This window comes from Sapajus apella, unplaced genomic scaffold (genome assembly GCF_009761245.1).
Source record: "Sapajus apella isolate SASKATOON/1434 unplaced genomic scaffold, GSC_monkey_1.0 scaffold144, whole genome shotgun sequence".
NCBI classification, from domain to species: domain Eukaryota; kingdom Metazoa; phylum Chordata; class Mammalia; order Primates; family Cebidae; genus Sapajus; species Sapajus apella.
The window spans coordinates 2,702,504-2,723,130 of record NW_022437084.1 but is presented as its reverse complement, the minus strand read 5'-3'; the positions used below and the strand labels follow the sequence as shown (position 1 = coordinate 2,723,130).

At 54.3% G+C, this 20,627-nt stretch overlaps 2 protein-coding genes and 1 long non-coding RNA gene across 3 annotated transcripts in view; 1 reads left to right on the top strand and 2 right to left on the bottom strand.

The window, feature by feature from the left end:
• The window catches only part of PRR12 (proline rich 12), a 39,602-nt gene extending 34,392 nt beyond the window's left edge, over positions 1 to 5,210 (top strand). Inside the window, exons 11-14 of the mRNA XM_032264659.1 lie at positions 255 to 352; positions 3,613 to 3,759; positions 3,874 to 3,969; positions 4,233 to 5,210. Of these exons, the coding sequence (XP_032120550.1) occupies positions 255 to 352; positions 3,613 to 3,759; positions 3,874 to 3,969; positions 4,233 to 4,379 (488 nt within the window). The 3' untranslated portion in view covers positions 4,380 to 5,210. The remainder of the gene's footprint in view (positions 1 to 254; positions 353 to 3,612; positions 3,760 to 3,873; positions 3,970 to 4,232) is intronic.
• Positions 1 to 8,246, bottom strand: part of LOC116540851 — a 9,481-nt gene extending 1,235 nt beyond the window's left edge. The window contains exon 1 of the long non-coding RNA XR_004264604.1: positions 8,205 to 8,246. This is a non-coding gene — a long non-coding RNA (uncharacterized LOC116540851). The remainder of the gene's footprint in view (positions 1 to 8,204) is intronic.
• Positions 8,247 to 14,523: 6,277 nt separating this feature from the next.
• On the bottom strand, positions 14,524 to 19,910 carry RRAS (RAS related). The gene is made up of 6 exons (XM_032264438.1): positions 19,718 to 19,910; positions 16,262 to 16,349; positions 16,043 to 16,145; positions 15,838 to 15,946; positions 14,969 to 15,087; positions 14,524 to 14,895 (listed from the first exon to the last, which is right to left on the bottom strand). Exons 1-6 carry the CDS (start codon positions 19,868 to 19,870, stop codon positions 14,811 to 14,813), a joined length of 657 nt encoding a protein of 218 aa, XP_032120329.1. The 5' UTR covers positions 19,871 to 19,910; the 3' UTR covers positions 14,524 to 14,810.
• Between the last annotated feature and the right edge of the window lie 717 nt (positions 19,911 to 20,627).

Below are 20,627 nucleotides of genomic sequence, written 5' to 3'. Positions count from 1 at the left end.
CTGGGTCTGAGGGAAGAGGGGCTGGGGTGTGGACTCCTGGGTCTGAGAGGAGGTGCTGGGGGTCTGGACTCCAGGGTCTGAGGGATGAGGGGGCTGGGGGCCTGGACTCCTAAGTCTGAAGCAGGAGGGGGCTTGGGCCTGTGCTTTTGTCTCTGAGTGGGAAGGGATTTGGGGACCCAGACTCTGTGATCCCACCTTGGCCCCAGTGCCTTGCAGGGCTATGGCCTTCCTGACACCCTGTCCTTGTCCATCAGATGAGCTGTACCTGCCCCCCATGCGGAAGATAGACGGCCTGCTGAATGAGCACAAGAAGAAGGTCCTGAAGCGGCTGTCGCTAAGCCCGGCCCTGCAGGTGCCTGGGGGTCGGGGCAGGGGGCGTCCGGGGCCCAGGGTCCACATGGAAAAGACACATACACGTCGGCCTCTGTGGGGAGGGGTGATCCTTGGAAGGAGATCGTCCTCCTGGGCTCAGATGGGAGAACAGTTGAGGACAGGACTGTCAGGAGATCTCTGGTTTCTCAACAGCCATGAAGCCCACGTGGGGAGGAGCTGTGAGCCTTGGGGTGGTGGAGGGGTGGCTCTGAAGGGCGGGGCTGTTAGTGCAGGGTACCAGTTTGAAGCCAAACACAGACTAGGCCTGGCTGGGCGTGGTGGCTCACGCCTGTAATCGCAGGACATTAGGAACCCAAGGCAGGCGGATCACCTGAGGTTAGGAGTTCAAGACCATCCTGGCCAACATGGAGAAACCCTGTCGCTACTAAAAAATACAAAAATTAGTTGAGCATGGTAGCAGGCACCTGTAATCCCAGCTACTCGGGAGGCTGAGGCAGGAGAATCACTTGAACCTGGGAGGTGGAGGTTACCATGAGCTGAGATCGCACCACTGCATTGCAGCCTGCAAGACAGAACAAAACTATCTCAAAAAAAAAAGACTAGGCTAGCACCCAAGGCTGCCCATGCACCGACGCCTTCTTCATGGGTCCAGTGGAGGCTGCTGGGATCCCAGGCTTCAGTGTTAAGTCATCTGTATGATTCCCCTTCTTGTATATTCTGGGATGGAATGTCACGGCTCTGAAATCCAACGTTAAACTGGCCCTGAGGATTCTGGTTGGGCTGTCAGTGTGGCACTGAGAATTTCAGGATAGACTGTTGGGGAACTGAGACTTCTGAGATAGAATGTTAGTCTGGTTTTCAACATTCTGGAAGACTTGCAGTGAGTCTGAGAATTCTGGGATGGATTCTAGGCAAGCACTGAGAATTCTGGGATAGGCTATTAGGCTGACACTGAGATGGCTGGTGGGAAGTTAGTCTTAGAAAATAAAAAATTCGGCCAGGCGCGGTGGCTCATGCCTGTAATCCCAGCACTTTGGGAGGCTGAAGCGGGGGGATCACTTAAGATCAGGAGTTCGAAACCAGCCTGTCCAACATGGCGAAACCCCGTCTCTACTTAAAATGCAAAATTAGCTGGACATGGTGGTGTATGCCTGTAATCCCAGCTACTCGAAGGCTAAGAATCACTTGACCCTGGGAGGCGGAAGCTGTAGTGAGCCAAGATCGTGCTACTGCACTCCAGCCTGGGCAACAAGAGCAAAATTCCATCTCAAAAAAATAAAAAAAGAAAAGAAAAGCAATTAGGCCAGGTGCAGTGGCTCACGCCTGGGATCCCAGCACTTTTGAGAGGCCGAGGCAGGCAGATCACGAGCCCAGGAGATCAAGACCATCCTGGCTAACACAGTGAACCCCCATCTCTACTAAAAATACAAAAAATTAGCCAGACGTGGTGGCATGAGCCTATAGTCCCAGCTACGTGGGAGGCGGAGGCAGGGGAATCGCTTGAACCAGGAGGCAGAGGTTGCAGTGAGCCACAATTGTGCCGCTGCACTCCAGCCTGGGTGACAGAGCGAACACACACACGCACAAAAGATAATATGCAGGGAGGCCGGGCACAGTGGCTCATGCCTGTAATCCCAGCACTTTGGGAGGCCGAGGCGGATGGATCACCTGAGGTCGGGAGTTCAAGACCAGCCTGACCAACATGGAGAAACTCCGTCTTGACTAAAAAATACAAAAATTAGCTGGGCGTGGTGGCACGTGCCCGTAGTCCCAGCTACTCGGGAGGCTGAGGCAGGAGAATTGCATGAACCTGGGAGTGGAGGTTGTGGTTAGCCGAGATCGCGCCATTGCACTCCAGCCTGGATGACAGAGGGGGGCTGTCTGAAAAAAAAAAAAAAAAAAAAGAACAGAAAATGTGCCAGGAAATATTAGTCTGGCTCTGAGAACTGTGACTGAGATAGTTTTGCTCAGAATGGTGGGTGGGACATTAGGGTGACTGAGAATTCTGAAACGGATTCTTAGGCTGGTGTTGAGAAATCTTGGCTGGAATGTTATGCTGGCTTTGAACATTTGCGGGTAGAGTGATGGGTGGGTTGGGAAATTCTGGGTAGCATTAGGTTATAAAAACTCAGGACGGGCCAGGCGCAGTGGCTCACGCCTGTAATCCCAGCATTTTGGGAGGCTGAGGCAGGTGGATCACAAGGTCAGGAGTTCAAGACGAGCCTGGCCGAGATGGTGAAACCCTGTCTCTACTCAAAATACAAAAAATTAGCCCAGCATGGTGGCAGGCGCCTGTAATCCCAGCTACTTGGGAGGCTGAGGCAGAGAGTTGCTTGAACCCAAGAGGCAGAGGTTGCAGTGAGCTGAAATTGTGCCACTGCACTCCAGCCTGGGCAACAGGGAGAGACTGTCTCAAAAAAGAAAAACAACTCTGGAAGAAATGAGTCTAGTCTGCAAATTCTGGGATGTATTGTTACTGGCACTGGGGATTGTGGGTGAGATCGAGACATTACACTCTATTACAGCAGAGTGAATAATACCAGTATAGGATTTTAGGGGAGGTTTAAGAAGTATGTGTTGTTAGTAGGGAATTAGAATTCTGGGGTAGATGGTTAGGATAAGGCCAAGAATTCTGGGGTAGGCGGTTGGGATGGGGTGAGAATTCTGGGGTAGGCGGTTGGGATGGGGTGAGAATTCTGGGGTAGACGGTCCGGATGGGGTGAGAATTCTGGGGTAGGCGGTTGGGATGGGGTGAGAATTCTGGGGTAGGCGGTTGGGATGGGGTGAGAATTCTGGGGTAGACGGTCGGGATGGGGTGAGAATTCTGGGGTAGGCGTTTGGGATGGGGTGAGAATTCTGGGGTAGGCGGTTGGGATGGGGTGAGAATTCTGGGGTAGGCGGTTGGGATGGGGTGAGAATTCTGGGGTTGATTGTTGGGATGGGGGTAGAATTCTGGGGTAGTCGGTTGGGATGGGGGGAGAATTCTGTGATAAATGGTTGGGATGGGGTGAGAATTCCTGGGTATTTGGTTAGGATGGGGCTCAGAATTCTTGGGTAGAATTCTGGGTGACACTGAGATTCTGAGGCGGCCCGGAAAACACAGTGTAAGCATCACTGGTGAGGCCCAACCTCCTCTGTCCTTTGAGAAGACCAAGACTCAAATCGTGTCTCCTGATCTGCAGCCTGGGGGAAACTGAGTCACAGATCTAGGACCTGGCTGTTGGGTTTGGGGTGTGTGGGTTCAGAGCGGTGTCCAGCTGACCCATCGGCTTCCTGCAGGATGCCCTGCACACGTTCCCACAGCTACAAGTGGAGCAGAGTGGGGAGGGCTCCCCGGAGGAGGGGGCTGTACGACTGCGGCCAGCGGGAGAACCCTACAACCGCAAGACGCTCAGCAAGCTCAAGAGGAGTGTGGTCAGAGCCCAGGTGGGCGCTGGGGCCGGGGCTGGGACTGGGGAGTGCTGGCGGTGTGTGGGGCGGGAGGAGAGGGGCTGCCCAGCGCCACGCCGGAGGGGCTGAGGCGTCTCCACCCCTGCCCAGGAGTTCAAGGTTGAGCTGGAAAAGTCGGGATACTACACACTCTACCATTCACTCCACCACTATAAATACCACACCTTCCTGCGCTGCCGGGACCAGGTGAGCCCCACCCGCTGCCCCCACGGTCCTGGGATTCCAACCTTCATGACCTTCTGCTGGAATCCGGGGGTCCAAGCCCAGCCCCTCCTGCCCCCGACCCAAGAGTCCAGGCGCCCAACCAAGTCTTTCCGTCTTGGACTTCACAAGGCAGCCCCAGCCCTCGCTTCCCTGGGACACTGATGTCTGACACCCCGGGCCCCAGCCCCTTCCCTCCCCAGAGGCCACTGTGCCACCCTCCCCAGCGCCATGTTTGACTCCTGCAGACCCTGGCCATCGAGGGCGGCGCCGAGGACCTGGGCCAGGAGGAGGTAGTCCAGCAGTGCATGCGGAACCAGCCGTGGCTGGAGCAGCTCTTTGACTCCTTCAGCGACCTGCTGGCCCAAGCGCAGGCCCACAGCCGCTGCGGGTGACCCCAGCCCAGCCCAGCCCGTTAGGGGGGCGCCTCCTCCGCGAACCGAGAATTGGGACAGACCCATGTCCTCAGGAGCTAACCCCTGGGCTCCATCGCCGGGGAAAGGGGGTGATGGGTCAGGGTGTGTCTGTGCTGCCCCCCCGAAGGGCACGGTTCAAAGTCCAACTCCCCCCCTCTCCCGAGCCCCCTCCACTCCCTCCCCATTCCTCTCACTGTTCGGTGTACAGAGAAATTATTTATATATATGTATAAATGTCTATTTAGTAACGGTTTCCCTCTCCCCTTGCCCCGACCCCCCCTCCACAGCCACAGCCCCGCCCCCTCCACCTTGTACATAATGTATAGGAAAAGTCTATGTATGGTTGGGGGGGTGGGGTGGCTTCAGAGAGCTGGGGGACCCCTTCCCCCCAAGTCCCCCCTGCAGGCCAAGATCTTTGCTAAAGGCCATTCCTTCCCCAAGGCGTTCGGCGTCAGGTGGGAGGGGACACGCATCTTGTTAATTATTTTTAATCTTATTTATTGTACATACTGGGGGCAGGGGGCTGGGGAGGTGGAGGGGGGAGAAGGGTCCCCTCTCTCTGCCCCTCCCACTCCTTTTCTACGGCGATTTGTCTGTGTCTGGCCCCCACCCGCTGCCCCCCCATTGTCGTCTGGATGTGGTTCTATTTTTTATCGGTCTCCTTCCCCCCCTCCCCTTTCTCCCCCCGCCCCCCGCCCCTCGTTCGCACCACCCTTTGTCTCTTGCTCTTTCTTGGGCTTCTGTACAACTCAACTTGTATACACTGTGTACACACAACCAGCCAAACGAAACCCAACGGCAAACACTTTACCGGCAGGCTGGAGTGCCTCTGTCCTGCGGCGCTGGGGTGGGTGACAGTGGTGGCGGGGCAGAGGGTCTGGAACGGGACTTTCCTAGAGCCCCGGGCAGTGGGGGGCCTGAGGCTGGTGTATGTTCGGTGTCCCCACACGGCAAAGTATCCCATCCCGAAATTTAATGACTTCAGACAGCAAACACTTATCATTGGGGGGTTTCTTTTTGTTTTTGAGATGGAGTCTTGCTCTGTCGCCCAGGCTGAAATGCAATGGCGAGGTATCAGCCCACTGAAATTTCTGCCTCCCAGGTTCAAGCAATGCTCCTGCCTCAGTCTCCCGAGTAGTTGGGATTACAGGCACCCACTACCACGCCTGGCGAATTTTTTTTTTTTTTTTTTTTAAATTCTCCCCCCGCCCCTGATTTTCGTATTTTCAGTAGAGACGCGGTTTCGTCGTGTTGGCCAGGATGGTCTCAATCTCTTGACCTCATGATCCACCCGCCTTGACCTCCCAAAGTGCTGGGATTACAGGCATGAGCCACCTTGCTCGGCCCATTGTGGGGTATTCTTTTGTTTTTTAGCTAAAGACGGGTTCTCACTCTGTCACCTAGGCTGGAGTGCAGTGGCATGAGCTCATTGCAGCCTCCAGCTCCCTGGCTCAAGCGGTTCTCCTGCCTCAGCCTCCCAAAATGATGGATTACAGACAAGAGCCACCATGCCTGGCCCTGTGTTCCTTGTGTTGCTCATGCTGCCCTTGGCTTACAGGATCCTCCTGCCACAGGCTCAGGTTGCAGGCCACCACACCCAGCTCAAATCCTGTAGTTTTTTTTTTTTTCTTTTTTGAGACAGAGTCTCGCTCTGTTGCCCAGGCTAGAGTGCAATGGTTTGATCTTGGCTTACTGCAACCTCTGCATCCCAGGTTAAAGCAATTCTCCTGCCTCAGTCTCCTGAGTAATTGGGATTACAGGGGCCCACCACCACACCTGGCTAATTTTTGTATTTTTGGTAGAGACGGGTTTCACCATGTTGGCCAGGCTGGTCTCAAACTCCTGACCTAGTGATCCGCCAACCCCAGCCTCCCAAAGGGATTACACTGCAGTTGGCCTCAAGTCCTGTATTCTTGTGTCTAAGTGAGTGGTCCATGGTACAGCACTCTTGGAGTTACCCAAAAGCTTGTAGAAATGCAGAATCAGCACAGGCAGCAGACGAGGAGAGGGCAGGTTGAATGGGGGCTGTTTCTCTTCCTCCCACCCTTAAAGGAAAAGATGTAGACTCTCAGGCTGTTGCTCAGATGTACTTGATCAGAACCCACTTTTTGGTAAAATCCCTAGAGGATTCTCAAGCACATTCAAGTTTGAAGAACAATGTTCTAGAACAAGAATGTCAAAAATGTGCAAGTTGGAAGGGAGGACGGGAGGGAGCAAAAAAAAAAAAAATTGTGCAAATTGGCTGGATGTGGTGGCTCACACCTGTAATCCCAGCACTGTGGGAGGCCAAGGCGGGTGGATCACTTCAGGTGAGGAGTTCGATACCAGCCTGGCAAAACCCTATGTCTCTTTTTTTTTGGAGATGGACTCTGTTGCCCAGGCTGGAGTTTTTTATTTTGTTTATTTTATTTATTTATTTATTTATTTTGAGACAGACTCTTGTTCTGTTGCCCAGGCTAGATTGCGGTGGTATGATGTCGGCTCACTGCAATCTCTGCCTTCTGGGTTCGAGGGATTCTCCTGCCTCAGCCTCCTGAGTAGCTGGGATTACAGATGTGCACCACCATGCTCGGCTAATTTTTGTGTGTTTAGTAGAGACTAGGTTTCACTATGTTGGTCAGGCTGGTCACAAACTCCTGACCTTGTGATCTGCCTGCCTCAGCCTCCCAGAATCCTAGGATTACAGGCGTGGTGGCTTTGCCTGTAATCCTAGCTACTTGGGAGGCTGAGGCAGGAGATTCGCTTGAACCCAGGAAGCGGAGGTTGCAGTGAGCCAAGTCACTGCAGTCTGGGTGACAGAGCGAGACTCTGTCTCAAAAATAAATAGGCTGGGTGCTGTGGCTCTCACCTGTAGTCAGGAGTTTGAGACCATTCTGGCCAACATGGAGAAAAACGCCTCTTCTACTAAAAATACAAAAAAATTAGCCAGGCATGATGGTGGGTGCCTGTAATCCCAGCTACTGGGGAGGCTGAGGCAGGAGAATCGCTTGAACTCAGTAGGCATAGTTTGCAGTGAGCCGAGGTCACGCCACTGGACTCCAACCTAGGTGACAGAGCAAAACTCCGTCTCAAAAAAAAAAAAAAGAACCCATGAACTTTGTACAGTTATTAAGACGACTGAGTATGAACCATTATTGTCCTCGAACTGTGGCCTGCAGCATGTGGGATGCAGCCTTTGAATGGGGAGCCACACAAGGTCCTGGACTAGGCTGTCAATTTGAGGCCAAATGCCAGGTCCAGTGGCTCATGCCTATAATCCCGGCACTCTGGGAGGCCAAGGCAGGGGGATTTCTTGAGTCCAGCCTGAGTAACATGGTGAGACCCTCGTGTCTACAAAAAAAAAGTAAAAATGGAGGCTAAAGGATTGGCATTGTACCAGGTCAGAGTTCCAGGATGGAAAATGGGTGGAGTGTCCTTTTTTTTGAGACAGAGTCTCGGTTTGTCACCAGGCTGGAGTGCAGTGGCGCGATCTCAGCTCACTGCAACCTCCGCCTCCTGGGTTCAAGCTATTCTGCCTCAGCCTCCTGAGTAGCTGGGACTACAGGCACGCTCCACCACGCCCAGCTAATTTTTGTATTTTTGGTAGAGACGGGGATTCACCATGTTGGCCATGATGGTCTCGATCTCTTGACCTCATGATCCGCCTACCTCAGCCTCCCGAAGTGCTGGGATTTCAGGCGTGAGCCACTGTGCCTGGCTGTTCTTTTTTTTTCTTTTTTTTTTTTTTTTTTTTTGATACTGAGTCTCACTTTGTTACCCAAGCTTGAGTGCAGTGGTGTGATCTCAGCTCACTGCAACCTCCACCTCCCGGGTTCAAGCAATTCTCCTGCCTTAGCTTCCCAAGTAGCTAGGACTACAGGCATGTGCCACCACACCGAGTTAATTTTTGCATTTTTAGTAGAGACAGGTTTCACCATGTCTCTTAACTCCTGACTTCAGTTGATCTGCCCACCTCAGCTTCCCAAAGTGCTGGGATTGGTTACAGGTGCGAGCCACTGCATTTGGCCTGCAGTGGCATGTTCTGAGCGTAGTCATGAGGTCAGGATTCATCCCTTTCGGGACAGAATTATCTTGTGATTGGCCTTTCGAATGCAGCTGCACAACTTAGAATCCCAGTTGCAGTGCTAACCAGGGATGTTGGGTAACAGATCCCATCTTTATCTTTGTTATCCATTAAATGGGCTTTTGTCAAAATAAAGGAAACAACCGGTTTGGAGCACCTGGCCTGCAGCTCCTGTGACCAGTAGCAGGAGATCTAGAGAAGCTTGCAGAGGTCCATAACATGATAGAAAAGGAAGGGAGAGACAGATGGATAAAGATGGGGACATCAGTCGAGCATGGTGGCTTACACCTATAATCTCGGCACTTTGGATCACCTGAGGTCAGGAGTTCGAGACCAGCCTGGCCGACATGGTGAAACCCCACCTCTACTAAAAATACAAAAATTAGCCAGGCATGCTGACGGGCGCCTATAATCCCAGCTACTTGGGATGCTGAGGCAGGAGAATTGCTGGAACCCAGGAGGCAGAGGTTGCAGTGAGCCAAGATGGTGCCGTTGTACTCTAGTCTGAGTGGCAAAATGAGATTGCATCTTGGGGGAAAAAAAGAAGGCCAGGCGAGGTGGCTCATGCCAGTAATCCCAGCCCTTTGGGAGGCCGTGGCGGGTGGGTCACAAGGTCAGGAGTTTGAGACCAGCCTGGCCAATGTGGTGAAATCCTGTCTCTACTAAAAAATTAGCTGGGCATGGTGGTGTGTGCCTGTAATCCCAGCTACTTGGAAGGCTGAGGCAGGAGAATCACTTGAACCCAGGAGGCGGAGGTTGCAGTGAGCAGAGATTGCGCCATTGCACTCCAGCCTGGGTGATAGAGCAAGACTGTGTCTCAAAAAAAAAAAAAAAAGAAAGATGGGGACATCAAAACCTGGAGAGCTTTAGAATTGTTAGGGCCTGTCAGAGCTCAGGGGAGAGGAGGGACTGAATATGTAATTTCTGGCATGAACACGTGCCTAGGGAGATGCCAGCCTTTTCGCCATTGTCTGTTGATCTTTGGGACGCTGGTGGCTGTGAACCTTCCAAAAACGGTCTGCCAGTTGTCCTGAGTGTTTGGGAGCACGAGGTAACTACTGTCACCTTCTCAAAATGCATCTTGGTCCTGCAGGAAGCAGGGTGCCCTGACCAAGAACTGTTTGCCCCAATGGGCAGTGCAGACAAGACTGGCAGGGGGCATGTGGATGGTGAGATCTGGGAAGAGAGATGGCACAGGAATCTTTCCTGTTGAGGGCTCAGTACCCACAGCTGGGGCTTAGGTGGAAGTGTCAGAGCTCGTTTGAAACTGATGGAAACGTTGCCCACCCTCTTGCCCCGTTGCTCCCCATCAAACAGGGGTGCACCTCCGGTGTGCAGAGGTTCCTAGGGAGGAGAGAGCCAAGATGTGACACAGTACATCCAAGCCCCAGTTTTTCCCAGGGCGGGTTGAGAACAGGCCAAAGATTCTGTGGCAATAGAACCCGGAAAGGGATATTTAGCTAATCAATGGGGGTTTTTTTTGTTTGTTTTGTTTGGTTTTGAGACAGAGTTTTGCTCTTGTTGCCCAGGCTGAAGTGCAATGGCTCGATCTCAGCTGACTGCAACCTCCATCTCCCTGGTTCAAGTGATTCCCTTGCCTCAGCCTCCTGAGTAGCTGGGATTACAGGCACGCACCACTACACCCGGCTAATTTTTGTATTTCCAGTAGAGACGGTTTCGCCACGTCGGCCAGGCTGTTCTGGAACTCCCGACCTCCAGTGATCTGCCTGCCTTGGCCTCCCAAAGTGCTGGGATTACAGGGGTGAGCCACCACGCCCGGCCTACTAATCAGTGTTCTCATCTAGGATACAGAGGGACATTCGTGGTTCTGAGGCAGAATGGAGAACCGTGGGCCACAGTCCTTGATGGTGAGCACTTAGTACATGCCAGGATCATTCCTCCTCTGCGATCGGCTCCGTTCGCCTCGTGCCCACCCTGTGAAGTAGCTTTGTGTTTGCCCCCGTTTTACAGATGAGACTGAGGTGGCAGAGTTGGATTTGAATCCAGGCAGCCTGGCACCAGGAGCCTTGCAAAGGCCATGCTCCACCTGAGGACCAGGAAGCAGGTTCCGGGATGGGTGCAAGTAGAGCATTCAGGGATCAGAGACCCAGGGTTGGGGAGCAGATGGTTGATGGCTGACAGGTGTCAGGTGGAGCCAAAGGTCAGGGCATGGGAACATCTCAGTTGAGGTTTTTAGCTTGGTGTGTTGGGTAGGTTTGGGGCTTTAAACATGGCCAGTCATGGCTGGGTGCAGTGGCTCAGCACTTTGGGAGGCCAAGGCGGGTGGATCATCTGAGGTCAGGAGTTTGAGACCAGCCTGGCTAACATTATGAAACCCCGTTTCTATTAAAAATTTTAAGGCCGGGCGCGGTGGCTCAAGCCTGTAATCCCAGCACTGTGGGAGGCCGAGGCGGGTGGATCACGCAGTCAAGAGATCGAGACCATCCTGGTCAACATGGTGAAACCCCGTCTCTACTAAAAATACAAAAAATTAGCTGGGCATGGTGGCATGTGCCTGTAATCCCAGCTACTCAGGAGGCTGGGGCAGGAGAATTGCCTGAACCCGGGAGGTGGAGATTGTGGTGAGCCGAGATCGCGCCATTGCACTCCAGCCTGGGTAACATGAGCGAAACTCCGTCTCAAAAAAAAAAAAAAAATTTTTTTTTAAAAGCCTGGCGTGGTGGCGGGCACCTGTAATCCCAGCTACTCAAGAGGATGAGAGGCAGGAGAATCTCTTAAACCCGGGAGGTGGAGGTAGCATTGAGCCAAGATCTCGCCATTGCACTCCAGCTTGGGCAACAAGAGTGAAACTACGTCTTAGGAAAAAGAAAAGAGATGGCCAGTCACACAGGCTTGCAGGGTGGGTAGATGGTGATCTCCAGTTGGCTCCAGCCTTTCAGAGTAGCAAATAGTGGGCAGGATGCCCCTCACTCCCACCAGAGCGTAGGTTGGATGTGGGAGAGTTTAAGTGTTCCCAGGCTGGGCGTGGCGGCTCACATCTGTAATCTCAGAGCTTTGGGAGGCCGAGGCAGGAGGGTTGCATAAAGGGAGGAGTTCAAGACCAGCTGGGGCAACATAGCAATACCCCATCTCTACAATAAACTGAAAAATTTGTCAGGTGTGGTGGCTTGTGTCTGTAACCCCAACACTTTGGGAGGCTGAGGTGGGCAGATCATGAGATCAGGTGTTTAAGACCAGGCTGGCCAATATGGTGAAACCTCATCTCTACTTAAAATACAAAAGCTTAGCTGGGTGTGGTATTATGCGCCTCTAGTCCCAGCTACTCGATAAGATGGGGCAGGAGAATTGGGCCGGGCACAGTGGCTCACGCCTGTAATCCCAGCACTTTGGAAGGCTAAGGCGGGTGGATACTGAGGTTAGTAGTTCAAGACCAGCCTGGCCAAGATGATGAAACCCCATCTCTACTAAAAATACAAAAAATTAGCCAGGCGTGGTGGCACACACTTGTAATCCCCACTGCTCGGAAGGCTGAGGCAGAGAGAATTGCTAAAACCCAGGAGGCATAGATTGCAGTGAGCCAGGATCACAGCCGTTGTACTCCAGCCTGGTCAACAGAGTGAGACTCCATCTCAAAAAAAAAAAAAAATACAAAATGAAAAATTAGCCAGGCGTGGTGGTGTGTGCTCATAGTCCCAGCTACTTGGCAGGCTGAGGCAGGAGGATTTATTGAGCCCAGGAGGTTAAGGCTGCAGTGAGTTCTGATCATGCTACTGCACTCCAGCCTGGGCAATAGAGCAAAACCCTGTCTCAACTAAAATGGGCCGGGCCAAGCGCCGGGGCTCATGCCTGTGATGCCAGCATTTTGGGACGCTGACGCAGGCAGATCACCTGAGGTCAGGAGTTCAAGACCAGCCTGACCAATATGATGAAACCCTGTCTCTACTATAAATACAAAAATTAGCCAGGTATGGTGGCAGGTGCCTGTAATCCCATCTACTTGGGAGGCTGAGGCAGGAGAACCGCTCGAACCCGGGAGGCAGAGGTTGCAGTGAGCTGAGATCTCGCCATTGCACTCCAGCCTGGGCAACAGAGCAAGACTCCATCTCTAAATAAATAAATAAATGAAATGTAAAAAACGAAGTGTTCCCAGGACAGAGATGGGCTTTGGGCTTCCAGACTGAAGTGTGTCATCTACTTTCCCATTGTGGCCTTAAGACACCCAACTCTTCTGCTCCTCCCAGGACAGAATAGGGGCGTTGGATGGCAGATGTCTACACTGGCCCCAAGTTGCATTCAGCGTTTAGATTCAGATGTCAGTGCCACTGGGGAGCTCTCTGGAACTGAGGACTAGCCAGATGGCTGCTTAGACACCATTCCACCCACCTGTCCCTTCTCCCTCCTCCAGCCAAAGCCCCTTCTCAATATACATTGGAGGTGGGAGTGGGCCAGGCAGGATTTGTAACAGTGGCTGCCTGTCTCTGTTTGTGTAGACAGGGTCTAGCTCTTGCCCAGGCTGGTCTCAGACTCCTAGCCTCAAGTGATCCACCCACCTCCGTCTCCCGATGTACTGGGCTTACATGCGTCAGCCACCACGCCCAGCTGAGTTGCTTCCTGTCTCCAGCGTGCTGGAACACTCTAGAAAGCACTATCCAATAGGCCACTCAGCAAAGACAGGAATGTTGTCTGTTTGTCCTATCTATTAAGATGGCCACTAGAGGCCGGGCACGGTGGCTCACACCTGTAATCTCAGCACTTCGGGAGGCTAAGGCGGGCAGATCACTTAAGGCCAGGAGTTAGAGACCACTCTGGCCAACATGGTGAAACCCTGTCTCTACCAAAAATACAAATATTAGCCAGGCATGGTGGTGGGTGCCTGTAGTCCCAGCTACTCGGGAGGTTGAGGCACGAGAATTGCTTGTGCCCAGGAAACAGAGGTTGCAGTGAGTGGAGATCCTGCCACAATTCTTCCAGCCTGGACAGCAGAGCAAAACTCTGTCTCAAAAAAAAAAAGCCAGTAGCCACATCACAACTGAGCTCTTGAAATGATGTGACTGAGGAACTGCGTTTTAAGTTTTTTAATTTATTTTTTTGAGACAGTCTTGCTGTCACCCAGGCTGGAGTGCAGCGGCATGATCTTGGCTCACTGCAGTTTCTATCCCCAAGACTCAAGTGATCCTCCTGCCTCAGCCTCCCGAGTAGCTGGGACTATAGGCACCTGCCACCACACCCAGCTCGTTTTTGTATTTTTAGTAGAGATAGGATCTCACTTTGTTGCCTGGGCTGGTCTTGAACTCCGAGCTCAAGTGATCCGCCCACCTGGGCTTCCCAAAATGCTAGGATTACAGGCATAAACCACTGCACCCAGCCAAATTTTATTAAATTTAAATAGCCATATGTAGATTCTGCCTACTATATTAAAGAACACATTATTATTTTTTTCTCGAAATGAAGTCTTGCTCTGTTGCCCAGGCTGGAGTGCAGTGTTGTGATCTTGGCTCCTGCCTCAGCCTTTCAAGTAGCTGGGACTACAGGCATGCACCACCATGCCTGGTTAATTTTTGTGTTTGTAGTAGAGACAAGGTTTCACCATGTTGGTGAGGCTGGTCTCAAACTCCTGATCTTGTGATCCACCCACCTTGGCCTCCCAAAGTGCTGGGATTACAGGAGTGGGCCACCATGCACATTCTATAACTTTGCAGGAAAAAAAATTCCTTTATCAGACATTCAAAGTTTATCCTAAGAAAATACCCTCAAAAACAGAAAAGGGTAGACTCGCCCTGTTAATAGGGAAGTAGGGGTCCAAGCACTTTGTTCTGCTTTTAAAATTCTCCTTGTCCTTCCCAAGCGATGGGTTCTAGATCTGAGGGTTGTAGGTGGAGGGAGGCTTTATAACAGGTGTGCCCCAAATTCAATTACCTCCCCAGACCTCATTCCCCCACCCTTTTTTTAAAAAAAGGGATTGGGTTCTCGCTATGCTGCCCAGGCTGATCTAAAACTCCTGAACTCAAGCAGTCCTCCCATTTCGGCCTCCCAAAGCGCTGGGATTACAGGAGTGAGCCACAGTGCCTGACCCTCATTACCTTTTTAAAAAGCAAGCCCTGACTTTGGCAGTGACATTTATTTTTCTGTGGGAGGGGAGTTATATACAGCAGTGACCGGGAGCCCCTCACCCCCACCAGGTTTAGGTGGGGACAGGCAGCATTGGCAGAAGGCACACAGTGGCAGTAGCCCAGAAGAGGCCAGGAGAAGTAAGGGTGGGGTGCGTGATGTGTCCTGGGCGACCCAGATGAGGAAACTGAGGCTCAGTGAGGGCCTCGGGCCACACAGCAAGGTGCGAAGGCAGCTGGTCCCAAGAGCTTGTGCCTGTTGCTTCTCTCTTGCCTGGGCTACAGGAGGACGCAGGGGCAGCCGCCGCCCTTCTTCCTGGGGGCACTGGGAGGGGTAGGTGGGAGCTCTTGTTCCTGGTATTTCCTGTGGGAAAAGGCCAGTGAGTTTGGAGTGGAAGGGCTGGGGACAAGGACGACGGGAAGGGGACGAGGCTCACCGGACGGCCCGCACCAGCTGCTCAAAAGCCTCATCCACGTTGAGACGCAGCTTGGCCGAGGCCTCAAAGTAGGGCACGTGGTGGGAGGCGCCAAAGGTAGATGCTTCCGATCGGGGGACCTGGAGGTGCGGGGGAAGGACATGGGGGTCAGGTCCCTGCACTCAGGGTGACTGCAGCTGGAGACAGACAGGCAGGCTGGATCCTCTAGGGGAGGTGAACCACTGTGAGAACTCAAAGAGGAAGAGCTCCTGAGAGATCCTGGAGGGAGATCCGCAGGCGCTTGGTGTCCTCTAAGTGAGGGATGGGGGCGGGCTTTGTGGCTTGCCCTTTGTGCCTTAGATAACCAGGAGTGGCAGAGAAGTCAGGGTGTTCCCGGCAGAGACCAGTGAAGACCCGAAGGCTGGAAATCCCCAAAGCCTTCGCCAAATGGATGAGTTCTGTGTGGAAATCACTGTTGTGGGGGAAGTGGTGGGAGCAGGGACAGGAGGGGTGCAACTGTGCGGGGCATTAGCAGCCGGGGAGGAACTGGGGAGCCATGGAGGGGGCCGGCCGTGGGCAGGGGAGGTGCTGGGGCTGGTGGGAGGAACTCGAGGATGGAGGATGGGGCAAAGTGGGCTGGCAGATGTGGGGCTGAATGGCCTTTGTTCCATCCAGCAGCCTCTCCTGAGGACACTGGTGTGCTAGGCCCTCTGCTTGGTGATGCTGGGGACCCCAAAGGTCCGGTTTGGGGGTAACCCATCTAGGTGAGCCCTGTGACAGTGGCAGTCAAAGGACTGCAGGAACAGAGGAGGATGCAGACGGGGTACAGGTGCAGCGGAAGGAGGCTCCCATGCTAAGATGGGGTCCCCACAAAGAGGGGTGTCCTGAACCTGGCGCTGTGCCTCCAGATCTGCCTTGTTCCCGACCAGCACGATGGGGAAGTCGTCCCGGTCCTTGACCCGGAGAATTTGTGTGAAGAGCTTGCTCACCTCGTTGAAACTGCAAGTGAAGCCGGAGGCAAGAGGTCCAGCCAGCTGCGGAGCCCAGGTCCTCCCCCGACTCCCCCGCTGCTCCGCCTCCAGCCACCCCTGTCACCTCTGCCGGTCGTTGATGGCAAACACCAGCAGGAAGCCGTGGCCAGCACGCATGTACTGCTCTCTCATGGCCCCGAACTCCTCCTGGCCCGCGGTGTCCAGGACTGCAGAGACAGGGAGGGGGGCCATCGTGGGGACCAGTCTCCCCCTAGTCGCCCCCAAGAGCCCTCAGCCCCCGATGGCACTACCCCCATCCATCATCCATCCCCTGCGGCCTCACTGTCCAGCCGGGCCGGGACGCCATCCACAGTGCAGATCTTCGTGTAGGAGTCCTCAATGGTGGGGTCGTAGTCAGACACGAAGTAGGACTGGCAGGGTAGGGAGAGGAAAGTTACCACAGGGCCCCAGCAGGCAGGACAGGGAGGACGGACCCCTGCCCCTGGCTGCCTCTCTAAGACTCTGTCCCTCTCTCCAAGTGTCTGTCCCCATTGCTGGGTCTCTGAACCCTCTGCCTCTTTATTTCCCCCTTTCTGGGTCTCTGTCACCTTCTCTTTGGGTATCTGCTCCCCTGCCCCACTCTCCCCACTCCCCCGCCCCTCACACTAGTCTTCTTCTCTCTGAGTCACTCCTGGTTCTCTTTCCAGTATAAGGTACATGTCCCACATTGTGATTACATCCTAGCTGTGTGACATTGAACAAATCACTTCCCCTCTCTGAGCCTGTTTCCTCATTTGAAAAAGGAGGCTAACAGCCAGGCATGGTGGCTCACACCTGTAATTCCAGCACTTTGGGAGGCCAAGGCCGGTGGCTCATGAGGTCAGGAGTTCAAGACCAGCCTGACCAAAATGGTGAAACCCCGTCTCTACTAAAAAATACAAAAATTGGCCGGGCGTGGTGGCTCACGCCTGTAATCCAAGCACTTTGGAGGCCAAGGTGGGCGGATCACCTGAGGTCGGAAGTTCAAGACCAGCCTGACCAACACGGTGAAACCCCGTCTTAAAAAAAAAAAAAAAAAAAAAAAGGCTGGGCGCGGTGGCTCACGCCTGTAATCCCAGCACTTTGGGAGGCTGAGGCGGGTGGATCACGAGGTCAAGAGATCGACCATCCTGGTCAACATGGTGAAACCCTGTCTCTACTAAAAATACAAAAATTCAGCTGGGCATGGTGGCGTGTGCCTGTAATCCCAGCTACTCAGGAGGCTGAGGCAGGAGAATTGCCTGAACCAGGAGGCAGAGGTTGCGGTGAGCCGAGATCGCGCCATTGCACTCCAGCCTGGGTAACGAGTGAAAACTCCGTCTCAAAAAAAAAAAAAAAAATTAGCCAAGTGCAGTGGCAGGCGCCTGTAATCCGAGCTACTTGGGAGGCTGAGGCAGGAGAATCGCCTAAACCTGGGTGGCAGACATTGCAGTGAGCCGAGATCACACCACTACACTCCAGCCTGGGCAGCCTGGGTGACAAAGTGAGACTATCTCAAAAAGAAAAGAAAAAAGGAAAAGGAGGCTAAGAACAGTACCACATCCCATCCAGCATCGGGGAGGTTTGGAGCAAGTCCGGCTAAACACCGAACGTATCAGTTATGAGAGCCGTTGCTGTCCAGACTGCCTCTCTATATCCGTCCCTCCTCCTCTGCCTCCTCCCTGTCCTCTTCCTCCTCCCCTGCCCCTCCTCCTCCTCAGGCCTCCAGTGTCTCCTCCCAGGGGAAGGTCCCGGTTCCAATCCGGCTGCGGAGAGGCTGCCCCACCCTCGGGCCCGGGCCCCTCCCTTCCTGCTTGGGTCCTGCCCGCCTCCAGCCAGGCCTTTGGCCAGCTCTGGGACTGCCTCTGGGTACAAGGGGCCCAGGGCGGGGGGGGCCTTTCTCTACACAAGCAGGGCTCCCTCCCAGGCCCTTGCTGGGGTCTCTTGGGTCGGGATGGGGGCGCGTCCTGGGGTCCTGGGGCCTCTGCAGTAGCATCTCAGGCGCAGACACTTTTTTAGGATTTCTTTGAAGTGGGGAGGACCTCCCTCGGGAATGGGGAGGAGGTTTCCTGGGCAGGGGTGGAATATCAGGAAACAGGGGGTGCTTTGGAGGCTAGGGGTCTGAAGGCTGCATCTGTCAGTTACAAGGGTGCTTGTTGAGGGCTTGTCCTGGAGGGACGCAGTAAGGACTAGGCCCTGGGTGGGATTGTGGCTCCGCGGGTAGTTAGGGGTGTGACTTCAGAGCACTGCCGGAGAAGCTCAGGGCTGAGAACTGGGGGCCAGCCTCGAGGTAGCTCAGGGGCGTTTGGGAGGTTATAGTAGATACAGTCTTAGAGACATTGAGATGCATTTTTGGGGCCAGAGAAACTCCCAAAGAGTAGGTCTTTCTGAGGGTGTCAAGAATCTGGGAGCTTTGGCCAGGCACAGTGGCTCACACCTGTAATCTCAGCACTTTGGGAGGCTGAGGCGGGTGGATCACCTGAGGTCAGGAGTTCGAGACCAGCCTGGGCAACATGGTGAAACCCCATCTCTACTAAAAATACAAAATTGGCCAGGTGTGGTGGCACATGCCTGTAATCCTAGCTACTCCGGAGGCTGAGGCAGGAGAATCACTTGAACCTGGGAGGCAGAGGTTGCTGTGAGCCGAGATCATGCCATTGCACTTCAGATTGGGCAACAAGAGCAAAACTCTGTCTCAAAAAAAAAAAAAAAGAATCTGGGGGCTTCTTCCATGGAGGACTTGAGAGCTATCCAGGGTTTCTGAGAGAAGCTCAGGGAGTTGCAGTGGAGGAAAAACACAAGATAGATGAGGGGTTGGTTTTCCTTGGGGGTGACTGGGAGAGCAGAGGTTTGGGTCTTTAGGAATGGGGGATTGTCAGGACTTGGGGCCTTGAAGATTTCTGGAATAGCCAAGGGGCAGGATGTCTTTTTAAATCTTGGGTCGGAGAGCAGGACTCTCAGGACTGGGTGGTCCCAGAAGAGTCTCAGAGCCAGGTTCTGGGTAGACTTTCTAGATTCTGGGGGAGGTCATGGAAAGCGCTAAGAATCAAATGTAGGGCCAGTCGTGGTAGCTCACGCCTGTAATACCGGCACTTTGGGAGGCTGAGGCAGGCGGATCGTGAGGTCAGGAGTTCGAGAACAGCCTGGCCAATATGGTGAAACCCCATCTCTACTAAAAAATACAGAAATTAGCCAGGTGTGGTGGCATGCGCTGTAGTCCCAGCTACTCGAGAGGCTGAGTCAGGAGAATCGCTTGAACCTGGGAGGCGGAGGTTGCAGTGAGCCGAGATTGTACCACTGCACTCCAACCTGGGTGACAGAGTGAGACTCCGTCTCAAAAAAAAAAAATCGAGCGTGGGGGAATCTCAAAGATGCTGGGCACTGGCGTTCTGGGTTTGGAGGAGATAGGGCCAAGGGTGGTTGAAGGTGGCACCGAGGGGTGTGTGTGGGAGGCCTGGGACTGCTTAGGTTCTGAATGGGGTGAGCGTTCTATATTTAGCGTGCTCCCAGGACGTGCTCAAAGCCAGGTCAGCAGGTAAGCGGGGTCTAGGCACTGGGGGAGGGAATGGTGGGGGGGTCTCAGGATGCGAGTACAGAAGGACGGTCCCCCGTGGAGGGGGTGGAGACTCTCCAAGAGTTTAGGTTACAATCTGTGGGGATCTTTTAAGATTAGAGGGCCTTATAGGAGGGTCTCGGGTCTCGGGTCTCGAGGGTCTCGGGGATCCCCCCCAGGGCTCAGTTGTGGGTCCCGGGGGCACCCTCCCGGATGAGGGCCCACTACCTGGATGAACTGGATGGTCAGCGCGCTCTTGCCCACGCCGCCGCCGCCCACGACCACCAGCTTGTGTGTCTCGCTGGGCGGGGGGTCCCCGGGCCCAGGCCCCCCGCCCCGGGGCCGCCCCCGCCCTGTCCCGGACGCCGCCCCGCTGCTCATGTCGCCACCGCTGCTGCTGCCTTCGCTACCGCCTGCGGGGGAGCCGGGCGGGACCCGGCGGGGCGGGCTACGCTAATTAGGCTACTGCATAATCATAAACTCTGGCTAGGAGGGCTCGCGTCTCCGGACACTTAAAGAGGGGGATGGGCCAAGGAGAGGGAGGAGCTATGTTAATAAGGGAAAGGGAACAGGGGTCGCTGCGATGGGGAATTCCGAATGGGGCGGGCATATGCTAACGAGAGATTTGTCCTTGCCTGGAGAGCCGCCACGCGCTCCCAGCGGGAGGGCGGTCTGTGGGCGTGGCTATGCAAATAACGTTCTTTAAGCAGTCAGGGCGGGAAGCTCGTCGGGGGAGGGGCTATGCAAATAAGGACCCCTGTGACAGTGGTTCCTGGGGCACCATCTTCGAGGCCTTAGTCTGGTAGGCGGGGCTCGTAGATTCGCGCGCGCGGCCGTATATAGGGCGCTCCGAGGCAGCAGCAGGTTTTGAGGAGAAGCTCCACCTCCCCCCTGGGATCCTAGCCAAGCTTTCAACCCGGGCGTCTGGGTTAGAAGCTGGAGTCTCCGCCCGCCGAGGGACCCAGGCTTCCGGTTCCCGCTGTCCCAGCCAAGCGGAAGACAGACTGGGAGGGGAGTGGGGCCCTAGAGGGGGACAGCGGGGTAACGGGGCAGGGAGGGGCCGTGAGATCACTGCATTCCTAATCCATGAGCCAGCTCGCCCAAGTCGGGATGCCCGGGTCATGAAGGGCCTGGAGCC

Bases quoted from the DNA above. Each gene is read 5' to 3' on its own strand.
- RRAS (XM_032264438.1), bottom strand. From the start codon at position 19,870: ATGAGCAGCGGGGCGGCGTCCGGGACAGGGCGGGGGCGGCCCCGGGGC. The intron at 16,146-16,261 runs GTGAGGCCGCAG...CTGTCTCTGCAG, and splicing joins CGTCCCGGCCCGGCTGGACA to TCCTGGACACCGCGGGCCAG. The intron at 15,088-15,837 runs GTTCAGGACACC...CCGCACCTCCAG, and splicing joins ATCTGGAGGCACAGCGCCAG to GTCCCCCGATCGGAAGCATC.